This window comes from Canis lupus, chromosome 23 (genome assembly GCF_048164855.1).
Source record: "Canis lupus baileyi chromosome 23, mCanLup2.hap1, whole genome shotgun sequence".
Classification (NCBI taxonomy): Eukaryota; Metazoa; Chordata; class Mammalia; order Carnivora; family Canidae; genus Canis; species Canis lupus.
This window is the reverse complement of record NC_132860.1, coordinates 17,431,741-17,444,823: the sequence shown is the minus strand read 5'-3', so window position 1 is coordinate 17,444,823 and position 13,083 is coordinate 17,431,741. Positions and strand designations below refer to the sequence as shown.

General features: G+C 35.1%; 1 protein-coding gene across 3 annotated transcripts in view; it reads right to left on the bottom strand.

Annotated features, from left to right (window-relative positions):
• The window catches only part of SBF2 (SET binding factor 2), a 453,884-nt gene that overhangs the window by 363,141 nt on the left and 77,660 nt on the right, over positions 1-13,083 (bottom strand). For all 3 annotated transcript variants that reach the window (XM_072794105.1, XM_072794106.1, XM_072794107.1), the window contains exon 2: positions 4,211-4,296. In XM_072794105.1, coding sequence (XP_072650206.1) covers positions 4,211-4,296 — 86 coding nt within the window. The remainder of the gene's footprint in view (positions 1-4,210; positions 4,297-13,083) is intronic.

Below are 13,083 nucleotides of genomic sequence, written 5' to 3'. Positions count from 1 at the left end.
GGCACAAAATTTTCTGAATAATACAAAAGGATTCACTTCTGAGACAGGGTATCTTTAAAAAGAGCTACTGTCAGAACAATACTATTTTGCTGATGCCCAAACCCTAGCCAATAAAAATATTTGTTCCTATAATCAGAAATAGATTGTTAGCCATAGAATGCCTCTGCAAAACAATTCTTAAATTTTCTTTGAAATATTGTTACTAAAATTAACTGTAACTTTATTTATATGACTGTCTGTGGTTTCTATGTGTGCCTAAAAAGCACAAGAAAAAGATAAAAATATCCCAGAACTGGAAAAGTAGTCATTATGTTTGGTTTAGCTTATTTTCATATTTTTATTTTTAAAATCCATCCAAATTAAAGTTCAGTATTTCTCAACAGAAGAAAAGAAAAAAAGGGCAAATTCTTTACATAAAAACAAAAGAACAAATTCAGTATCCTCTCAATTAAATTTGGATTTTGATGTATTAGTGAATGGAAACCTAAAGTCTTTTCCCACAAATCATGAAGTTTAGTCTTCAGGTTAAACATAATAATTTGTTATTCAGAACTTATATATAACAAATATATGCTGACTGAAGAGGAGAGGTGGCAATACAAAATAATTTCAGTATTATGCTCTGAACTCAGATTTCTCCTGAAACAAAATAAACATGTGAAGTTGGTTTCTAACCAACAATACAGCATTCTTTTAACATTTCTGAACCTGAGTTCTTCAAAATTATAGAACCCTGTTTTCAGATCCTGCATTTACACTAAAATATAAATGCTAACCACAGTTTTAAAGTGTGACTCTCAGAATATTCTCAGATTGTGGCTGAGACTAAGAGTCAGTATTTCATGTGGTAACGGGTTTAAAACCTAGCTCTGTGGCATCTTAGCTTTTAGAGCTTAGTGAAATTGGTTAAACTTCCTAATCCTTAGTTTGCTTACCGTAAATTAGACATACTACCAACAATCAACTAATTTATCTGAGTTTATCAGAATCTATCAATACAGTGCAACTGTTAGATATTACCATTAATGGTATATGCTAAAAGTTGTTCTACTATTTTGGAAGGGCTTAGATTTTTTTTTTTTTACCTGTAAAACACTGTAATTTTTTTTCCATGTAAAACACGACCACCTTGGAATCAACAAACCACTTAGGACTGAGCCAGATCACCTTCAATTAGACTAAAATTTGGTTAGGCCTATATCTGGCCTTGATGCTTATAGGAGTTAATTTCTACAGTATTTCACAGTTATTCAAGTTATTGCTATTCAAATGTAGAATGGTTGCACGCTTCTAATACATCAAGCATAACACAAAGCAATAAATAATAAAAAAGACCAAAATTTATTTATTTATTTTTTTTTTAAAAAGACCAAAATTTAAAAGTTAAATTATTCTATTATGTTTTAAGATTGGGCTTTAATAGATACTAGATCAACAGATTTACTTTGTACTTGACAAAGCACTATAGACAAAGTATCAAAGTATTACTATCCAATGTTGGAAAAATTAAAAAGGAAAACAATTTCCAGTATAATCCAGTTTAAAAACTCTTTAAATATTAATCCAGCACACAAAAATCTTGAAATGCTTTGCTAAGATCAGCCAAGAGGTCATCTAAGAAAATCTTAGGCGAGGAAAAGTTCTGTCTATCTCTTAGCACCTCACTTCACCAGTCAGCCACAAAAGACTCTACTTGTTATTGGAGATAGACTGATAGCACTTGAACAAGGGAGTGTCTGTAAAATACCATTTACTTGGTAGTGAAATCAATATGTCTCTCTCCCTCATGACTGGAAAAACAGAGACATCACAGTATTCATTCTCTTGGCATCCAAAACACAAAAATAATCCCTTCCCAGTCACAACTAAATAGCCCCAATAATGTCTGTTGTTCTTAAAGCTTATGATGGTGATTCACTACTCACACTATCAAAATGATATAGTTTATATCCCTCCACACTTTGATGTGAGAGACAGTAAGAACTCACAAGAGTTCTCAGTGGTCCTCAGCACCAAAATTTCCCCCTTTCAGTCATCACTAAAAAGGATACTGAAGTAGGGTTTAAAAGCTTTAACAGTATTAATACCTGGTTACTCACACCATAAGGCCAATTAAAAGTATTTGTATACATGTCGGGGAGAACAGAAAGGACTACAAGGGCTCTCCAAAAAGTTACTTTTCTTAGATCCTCACATTCTTTCCCCATTTTTAATACCCAACTTCAAGATTTGCCCTCTAGGTGAGTCTACAGAACCCACAGCCGTCTTTATACAGCTGGTTATAACAATCAAAATTAAGCATTCAGCAATGTATCTTTTATCTTCCATAAGCAGAAATGGACAGTCATTAGCTAGAATGAGAAAATATACAATGTTCAACATCAGTTTTATTCCTAATGGTATTTCTGATGAAAAATAACAAGAGAACGAACAATTCTGCTGGGGGTTTGGGGGAAAAAGGGGAGATGGTGCAAGATATCAAACAAATGGCAATGACAATAATTATCATAATTATCAACAAGCTACCTCAATTACTGAGCACTTACTTTTTGGAAGCCATCGTTCTTAGTGTTTTATATATTTTTTCCCATTTTATCTATACAACACCATATGAGATTGGTATTGTCATTATCATCATTTTATAGATGAGGACATTGCTGCTCAAAGAAGTTAAGTGATTCGTCTAAAGTCATACCATACAGCTGGGATTTCAACCCAGGTAGTCTCCTCCGGAGCCTGCACTCTATTATCAAATCATTCCAAATGTTCTCTCAAGAACTGCTTTACAGAACAGTTCTCATATGGGTGTATGTATGTAATACATACACCCACACAATATAAGTACATAGAAACACACACACATCCATACTCTACTGTTTGAAAACAAAACCTTATAGTCATATTATAAAATACTTTAGGGGGACGCCTGGGTGGCTCAGTGGTTGAGCGTCTGCCTTTGGCCCAGGGTGTGATCCTGGAGTCCTGGGATCGAGTCCCGCATCGGGCTCCGTGCATGGAGCCTGCTTCTCCTCTCTCTACCTGTGTCTCTGCCTCTCTCTCTCTCTCTCTCTCTGTGTCTCATGAATAAATAAATAAAATCTTTAAAAATAAATAAATAAATAAAATAAAATAAAATAAAATAAAATAAAATAAAATAAAATAAAATAAAATAAAATACTTTAGGGACGCCTGGGTGGCTCTGCAGTTAAGTGTCCACCTTCGGCTCAGGTCATGATCCTGGAGTCCCGGGATTGAATCCCACATTGGGCTCCCCGCATGGAGCCTGCTTCTCCCTCTGCCTGTGTCTCTGCCTCTCTCTGTCTCTCATGAATAAATAAATAAAATCTTTTTTTAAAAAAATGCTTTAGTACTCCTCTTTCCAGTCCCTCATTTTACCACCATGGATCTGTCAACAGAATGTCCTGACCATCCAAATTATGTGTTCAACTGTTAAATTCCTTTAAAAATGACTGACAAAAATAAAGCAGTTTAACTGCACTATTATAAAGCAATCTGCAGATCATGTAGCTAAAAAGAATTCAAATTTGTGATTTCAAGACCAAACTGAACATGACTGGTGATCATTAAACCAACCTTCGAGAGGTGAAGGGGAGAGGTGTCTGTTTTTGTTTAGTTTACACCAAAACAATAACCTGAAATTTTTCAAACAAAAATATAATAATTATTTGTTTTGTGACACAATATCACTGAAGCTACTAGGCTAAGACTTTCACTAGCGAATCAGAGGAATTTGACAGTTTCCATGTACATAAAGATCATCGATTTCATCTTTAATATTAGAAAGAAGCTTAAATGAGAAAAGAATAGCAAAACAAGCATTTTCCCTGTAAAACACTATAATTTTTTTTCCATGTAAAACACGACCACCTTGGAATCAACAAACCACTTAGGACTGAGCCAGATCACCTTCAATTAGACTAAAATTTGGTTAGGCCTATATCTGGCCTTGATGCTTATAGGAGTTAATTTCTACAGTATTTCACAGTAGAATCAATATATTGATTGAATCGTATCAGAATCAATATATTCAAAGGTTACTATACTTGGAAGCAGAGGTATTATTTCTAGTAACATGTTACAGTTAAATTACCAAATCATTTAACAGTAACTATAAAATAAATAAAACTATAAATGTAACATAAAAAGGAAAGTGTCATTATAAAAGCACAATAAAGCAATACTAACTTACCAATTCAATTCCCTGTGGAAAAGGTGTATCATCCCAGTCCTTTTGTGGAAATCTCTGGATTATTTTCCCGAGACCTGCTCCTGACCCTATTAAAATCAAAGTGAATTAGTTATACACTACAAAAAAATCTTAATACTTGTTATATCAATATTTATTTATAAATGAGTATTTATTGAATAAATCAATATATTAAATATTCTCAAGTTTTAAAGGACACAAAAGTATTTACCTTCTAAACATAATACTGAAATAACAAGCAATCTCTATCCTATTGATTCTCAAAAGAGTGACACATATGAAAAGCTAGGAAAAATAAACAGAGGCACTAAAATCTAGAGCCTCTACCATACCATGGAAGAATTGCTCCTGTTCCCAATAAAGAAAGCAATCTTCTCAGTATCTCGGGTTGAAATTTTTAAAACTCTTCTAGGGAAACAAAGTAAACTTTTTTTTTTTTAAGATTTTATTTAATTATTCATAAGAGACACAGAGAGAGAGGCAGAGACAAAGACAGAGGGAGAAGCAGGCTCCCTGCAGGGAGCCCGAGGCGGAACTCGATCCCAGGATCCCGGGATCACTCCCAGAGCCGAAGGCAGATGCTCAACGACTGAGCCACCTGGGTGTCCCGAGACAAAGTAATCTTGAGTGACAACTGAAATGGGACTATTAGCACTAAGCTTCAGTTATGGGGTACATAAGCACTATTACCGGTAAAATAAGGATTTTTAGAGTGGTATGAGAGCTTGACAATTGCCTAAGCAGGGTTTCTCAACATCAGCACTATTGACATTTTCGGCCAGATAATCCTTTGTTGTGTGTTGGGGGTGGGAGAGGGCCTGTTCTCTCTAGGATATTTAGTTTAGCAGCACCTTTGCCTCAACCCACCATCACTGTCAAGTCATTACAACCAAAAACATCTCCAAACATTGCCAAATGTCCTGGGAAGAGTGGGCTAAACTGTCCCTGGTTGAAAACCACCAGTCTATAATACCACTGTTTTAAAATTATCCTGTGATTCTAAAGAATAGATCAACTTGGGACGCCTCTCTCTCTCTCTCTCTCTCTCTCTCATAAATAAATAAAATGTTAAAAAAAAAAAAAGAATAGTTCAACACTGGAGATATAATCTCTGAGTAATTTAGGGATGAAAAGTACATGGTAGATCTAAATTACTTTTTTTTTTAATTTTTTATTTATTTATGATAGTCACAGAGAGAGAGAGAGAGAGAGAGAGAGAAGCAGAGACATAGGCAGAGGGAGAAGCAGGCTCCATGCACTGGGAGCCTGATGTGGGATTCGATCCCGGGTCTCCAGGATCGTGCCCTGGGCCAAAGGCAGGCGCCAATCCGCTGCGCCACCCAGGGATCCCTCTAAATTACTTTTTGCTATACTTTTTAAAGAGCATCAGGTGCTTACATATTTTATATTTTGTCCCTGTTGACTTTGTAGTGAAAGCAACAATACTGATTATTTGTCTACCTAACTTAAGTGAGACTTAAACACCTTATTCAATTTGTTAATTTAAAAAATTATCTGCCTTCATCTATCACCCTCTCTCTGTAAATTGAACTTCCCCTTTGCCCCTCATCTAGAGTTCAATCACTTTATGGCCAAATCTTTAACTTTAAAAGATAAATAAAAAGTTAAATTCATTTAACTGAACAACTCACTACTACTGTGTTCTAAAAATGAGATCACATTTGAAAAAGGCAAAATAAAAACATCCTTAATTAAACAAACAACTGCATTCTTATATCCATCATTGTAAGGGAATGAAGGATATAATTCAAGGTAAACTAAATTAAAAGTGATCTATCATAGGCACTCATTTTTTCAAAATCTACATCAAACAAACACTTCTGACATGGCAAACAGTTAAATTCAACAAACTGCTAAGTAGGAGATAAACAAATGAAGACATGGCTCCTATCCTCAAGAAACTCATAATTATTAAGAGAAACAAACAAATAAGCTGATAATTTCATTATACCATGCTAAGTACAAGGATAGAAGGAAACCTAACACAGCATGGCAGAGAACACTACAGAAAACTTTCTAAAAGAAATGAGAGTAAGCTTTTTCTTTCTTTCAGTATCATCTTTGTATCCCCAAGCACAGAGCAACCTGAATGTCTGGCATTTAGTTCATGCCGAGTTAAATGTTAATTTTAATGAATTTGTTAATATTGACAGAAATTATTTTAAACTCACATCTCCCTGTATTTTTAAAAAGAGATAAATGCATGTTATTTATCTTATAATTAACAAAGTATCCACATACTGTTTATTCAGCTCTGAGAGTGATATGCAATGTATTTTAAGCTCAAGAAATATTTTATCATATTAATTTTTACTAATTATAAAAATAAGTGTTAACTGCAGAAAAATTTTTAAATACATAAAAATATAAAGAGGAAATCACCCATAATTCCACAGCTGGAGAAAATTACTGTTAATATTTTAGACAATTATCTCTCAAGTGTTTTTGTATACATGTATTATTTTCTACAGAATTGAGATCATACTAAATCCTAGCTTTTTCTATTCATTTATTACTTAATATTTCACAATAAGTCTTTGATATTAAACATACATTTTTTTAGTTTCTCACTACTATAAATAATGCTACAAAAGCATCTTTCTATATAAATCTTTGTCCCCACCTCCCTTTCTCCCCTCAAATTATTTTTTTTTTAAAGATTTTATTTATTTGACAGAGAGAGAGAAAAAGAGCACATAAAAGCAGAGGGAGCTACTAAGGGAGGAGGAGAAGCAGACTCTGCTGAGCAGGGAACCTCATTCAGGGCTCGACCTGGGATCATGACCTGAGCCAAAGGCAGATGCTTAACCAACTGAGCCACCCAGGCACCCCACCCCAGAAAAATTCTTAGATATACAACTACTGGGTCAAAGAGAATGAAAAATTTTACAACTAGCACAAAGCCATGGGGGCCACAAAAAGACATCCAACAGTCTTTTTACATTCTGTAAATTCTTTAAGACTAGCATTTTCACCACATTCTTACCAACTATTGTTACTCTAAACATTTGTTTGTTTTAATTACTGTCAATTTGAGAGATTAAAAGTCCTTCTTTGGCAGCAGCATAACATTCAAAAGTTCTCCAGAAGCAACATATTTACTGATTTTAAAATGATATGCAGGGCAGCCCGGGTGGCTCAGCGGTTTAGTACCGCCTTCAGCCCAAGGCCTGATCCTGAAGACCCAGGATGGAGTCCCATATGGGGCTCCCTGCATGGAGCCTTCTTCTCCCTCTGCCTGTGTCTCTGCCTCTCTCTCTCACTCTGTGTCTCTCTTGAATGAATGAATAAATAAAATCTTAAAAAAAAAAAAAATGGTATGCAGTGTTTCAATAACATGAAAGCTCAGTTTGAAATACTGACATAACATTTCTAAATATACACAGAAATACGATTCATGAGTGATATGACTTCAGTTATATGAATGTTATCTGTAAATAGAAATTAGGTTAGAAAATGACAAATAAAAATGGTAAATAATATTTCGCTACAAATAAAATGTGCAAAGAGCTACAATAACTTAGTTTTCAAATATATAAATTGCTGCAGCTACCAGGTTTCGAGGAACTTATGAAGGTGCTCTAAAAAGCAAACAAGCATTGTTTGATTCTTGTTTCTTGATTTTTAAGCATTTAGTCTGAATATTTAAACTCATTTTCTTTTTCTAGTTTATATATTTTACCCAGCACTTATTCTAAAGGCAATACTATTGTACATAAGAATGCTAAGAAGATGGCATTTTACATTGAGAAGCAAGCCACAGTGAGGGAAAAGTGTCCTGGAGTCAGATGTCCACTGTGGACTAATCCCTACGTCCAGAAATAAAGTATGCCATGTCAATCAGAGTGGCTGTGGAAGCAGCTCTTATTTGCACCGTATATTAAATGGGGCTCAGTTACTGGGTAGGAGATGAAGAAATTGCTTAAAAGAAAGACTACTTCCTACAAAGGAGAGACATTAGGCAGACAAAATTGATTGTCCACTGCATTGTATGCAACTACACTGGAAAAGGAAGGGGCAGTTATTAATCGGTGCCTTCATGTTTTCTTTCCAGTCCCTCTTCTCCTATCCCATAAAATCATAAAATTAAGAAATGATTCAATGATAACTGAATGTAGTTAATATATTAAAAGGGGGATGTTCAGCAGAACACCAGCACATTTGGAAATGCTTTTCTTTGAAAAAAATATATATACTAGACAAAGTGTCCAAAACAAATTTAGGAAGGGTGAGGAAATACTGGTGTGGTCAGGCACACTTTTCCCTCCTTTATGTTTGGTAACCCACTTTCCCCTGGGTCCTGGTATGGCTGCGGGCCACCCAGCTCAGCCACAAGGATTAGCAAGTGACCCAGAATGATCCAACCATCTATCAGTCCCCTTACAAAGTGACTCTTCTAGTGGTAGCCAATGACTCCAGAAGAGCCCAACAGTGTTCTCTGGGACTGCTAACTAATATACGATACGTATGGCATTGCCAGTAGCTATAAGGAAGAAGTATATCTGCAGAAGAACTATTGACTGAGTAGTGATCAATTTGGCAGAGAGATATAAAACTCTGCTCTACACAAAACAGGATGTTTGGTATTTGTTGTTTGTACCAATTGACAAAAATTAGTTGAGTACCTTCTGTGTGTGCTTAGACTACAGATATATAAAATATACACTGCCTAGTTTAATGTAGACTCTGAAATTTGAGAGATGCTACTCTAATATATAATTCACTAAATCTTTTTCTATGATATGCCTATCTAAATTAGATCAGATGTTATCTACAATAGCCATTCTGTGTGATATGCATCTGTTCACATCCTTTTCTATCAAAAATGGCATCACTCACAGTTCAAGGAAGGGCAGCAGTCACATTCAAGAGCATACAATCCTACTACTCTTCTCACCAGCCAGAAAGAAATTACTAAATCCTTTATTTGGTTATTATATTTACTGTTACTTGTCTATCTCATCTCACTAGAATGAAAACAATGATTTTTGTTCTGCTTTGTTTACCTATGTATCCTAGGCACTTAGAATAATTCCTGGTATTTATTAGATACTTAACAAAATAATTGTTGAATAAATAAATGGGACTGTTAAGTGGGCAAGGGCATCTATAAACTGGCAAGCAACTTATGACCAGAATGACCTAGCTATAAGAGGTATGCTAGATAAATCAAATCCTTCTGGTAGGGAATTTTGGACAGGAAAAATGGGAGACTAAAGCAGTCAAAAAAAATGTATCAAGACTTGCCATGATGTAGAGAAAGGTCAGGCAACCACGGTCATGTGTAAAACCAAAGTTACAGAACAAGAGAAACTCTAGGCAGACTTGCCAACAAAAACAAGTTAAGAGTATACATACGTAGAAGGAAGCAGAGATGCGACAAGAGAAAGCTAAGTTCTACCTCCAGTAAACTCTGGCAGCACTATAATGCCTGTTACCAAACTTCTGAGGTATTTTTATGATACCTTTCCCTCACTAGAATGAACAGGTCCATATTAATTCTCGCTAAAGAATCCAAACTAGCATACATTATAACAAGCACCCTGATAAATCATCTTTCAAACTGGTAAAAGATCTGAAAACAAAAGATTTAGTCAGAAAACTTAAAAAGAAGCATGCCTGGGTGGCTCAGCGGTTGAGCATCTCTGCCTGTGGCTCAGATTGTGATCTCAGCGTCCTAAGATTGAGTCCGCCATCAGGCTCCCCACGGAGAGTCTGCTTCTCCCTCTGCCTATGTCTCTGTCTCTCATGAATAAATAAATAAAATTGTTTTTAAAAAAAATTTTTAAAAAACTTGAAAAGCAGGAAAAGCAAATAAATATATATTGTGCTCCAAATACCCGAAGAGCTATAACATGAAAGAAGATGAAGTGAAGCAGACTAGAGTAAAAGATATAATACAGAGAAGTTATTTTTGAGTCAATATAAAGGGAGAACCTTCTAAGAATGACAATTATCAAAAAACAGAATGATTTGCCACAGAAAGCAATGATCATACCCGAGATTTTAGATCAAACTACCAAATTTTCTAGTGTAGGAAACCACGCAGAATGGTTAAGAGAACAAATGCAGAAAAACTGGCAAACTATTATAAAAATTCATTTATTCAACAATAACTTGTATTAGGTGCTAAGAAGAGAAGGATAAAACTTGCTGTGAGAATATTTAGAATTTGAATTGAGGTTTTTGAAATACAAATAAAAGGGCAGATGCAGGCGCAGTATAACGACAGTAAAGATTAGGAAAGAAAACCATATTGTTTAGAAATCAGGTCATGAGTCTAATGAAATCAGAGACAGACTAAAAAATTCCAAACTAAAAAATTCCACATTTTGGAACAGAGCTATTTCTTACTTCTATTTTGACATAATAGCAGCATCATTTAAGCCCAAGGATAAGAAATGTAAACTTACGAGAATCCAAATTTAAAAATAAGGGAGTATCCAAAAGAAAAAGCTTAAAAGCTGACATTCTTTCATGGCTTAAAAAGCAATTTTTAAAAAGGCAATTTAAAATTGTCTATAAGGGGGATCCCTGGGTGGCTCAGCGGTTTAGCGCCTGCCTTTGGCCCAGGGTGCGATCCTGGAGTCCCAGGATCGAGTCCCACGTCAGGCTCCTGGCATGGAGTCTGCTTCTCCCTCCTCCTGTGTCTCTGCCTCTCTCTCTCTCTCTATCATAAATAAATAAATCTTTAAAAAATAAAAAAATAGGGATCCCTGGGTGGCGCAGCGGTTTAGCGCCTGCCTTTGACCCAGGGCGCGATCCTGGAGATCCGGGATCCAATCCCACATCGGGCTCCGGGTGCATGGAGCCTGCTTCTCCCTCTGCCTGTGTCTCTGCCTCTCTCTCTCTCACTGTGTGCCTATCATAAATAAATTTAAAAAATAATAATAATAAAAAAAATTAAAAAATAAAAAATAAAAAAATAATAAAATTGTCTATAAGTGCAGGATGCACACATGAAGACTTCTCACAATGACTTTGTTTTTTAGACGATTTATACACCTAGCAAACTTTATATTCAGTCCTGTATTATATTTCAATATTGCAAAGATATTCATGAAAAAACTGCGGGAATTTTTTTTTAAGATTGTGTTTATTTATTCATGAGAGACACAGAGATAGGCAAAGACAAAGGCAGAGGAAGAAGCAAGTGCCCTGCAGGGAGCCTGATGCAGGACTCGATCCCAGAACCCTGGGATCATGACCCAAGCCAAAAGCAGATGCTCAACCACTGAGCCACCCAGGTACCCCAAATTGTGGGAATTTAAGTATAGACTTTCTGACTAGCTAACACATTTCAAACTAAATTTATTATTATTTACATGTAAAAACAAAAGCTTATTTAGCTCTATTAATAATGAAGGGTATTTGTCTTTCTCTGTCTAGATTTTTCACTTAGCACTAAACTGAGGGGTAATGGAAAATAGGGAAAGTTATACTAACTTTCAAGTATAAGTTGAATAAGGTCTTTTCAACCTCTATTTATGATAAAAATTATCAACAGGTGGGTAAAGAAGGAATGTCCCTCAATATAATAAAGGGCATATATGATAATCCCACAGCTAACACCATACTCAACAGTAAAAAGCTGAACGCTTTTCCTCCAAGATCACAAACGAGATGAAGATGCCTGCTCTTGCCACTTTTATTCAACATCATATTAGAAATCCCAGTCAGAGCAACTAGGCAACAAAAAAAGAAATAAAAGACATCTAAATTGGTAAAGAAGAGGTAAAACTGTCACTATTTGCAAATTACATAATATTATGTCACTTATATAATATTATATAATATATAACATTATACATAAGAAAACCCTAAAGGCTCCATAAAAAAAAAAAAAAGTTAGAACTAATCAACAAATTCAGTAATGTTGAGGATAGAAAATACATGAAAATCTAATGTATTTCTCTACACTAATTTTAAAAACTACTAGAAAGAGAAATTAGGAAAATAACCCATTTACAATTATAGCAAAGAGAATAAAATACCTAGGAATAAATTTAATCAGGGGGAAAAAAGACCTGTATACTAAAAACTACAAGACACTGATAGAAGGGGCAGCCCCGGTGGCCTGGCCGTTTGGCTCCACCTTCAGCCCAGGGTGTGATCCTGGAGATCTGGGATGGAGTCCCACATCAGGCTCCCTGCACGGAGCCTGCTTCTCCCCCTACTTGTGTCTCTGTCTCTCTCTGTGTGTGTCTGTCATGAATAAATAAAATCTTAATTAAAAAAAGACACTGATAGAAGAAATAAAAGAAGATACAAATAAATAGAAAGGTTTTCCATGCTCACTAGTGGAAGAATATTGTTAAAATTCCCATACTACCCAAAGCAATCCACAAATTCAATGCAAACCCTATCAAAATTCCAATGACATATTTTACAGAAATAGAACAAACAATCCTAAAATTTGTGTGAAACCACAAAAGACCCTGAATAGCCAAAGCAATGATTAGAAAGAACAAAGCTGGAGGCATCACACTCCTTGATTTCAAACTATATTACAAAGCTATAGTAATCAAGATAGTATGGTATTAGCATTAAAAAAGATACATAGATCAATGAAAGAGAATAGAGAACCCAAAAATAAACCTATACATACATGGTCAATTAATTTACAACAAAGGAACCAAGAATATGTGGTGGGAAAAGGACATTCTCTTCAATAAATGGTGCTGGGAAAACTAGACAGTTATATGCAAAAGAAATTAAACTGAACCACCATCTTAGACTATACATAAAAATCAAGTCAAAATGGATTAAAGACTTTTTTTTTTTTTTTTTTTTAATTTATTTATGATAGTCACAGAGAGAGAAAGAGGGAGAGG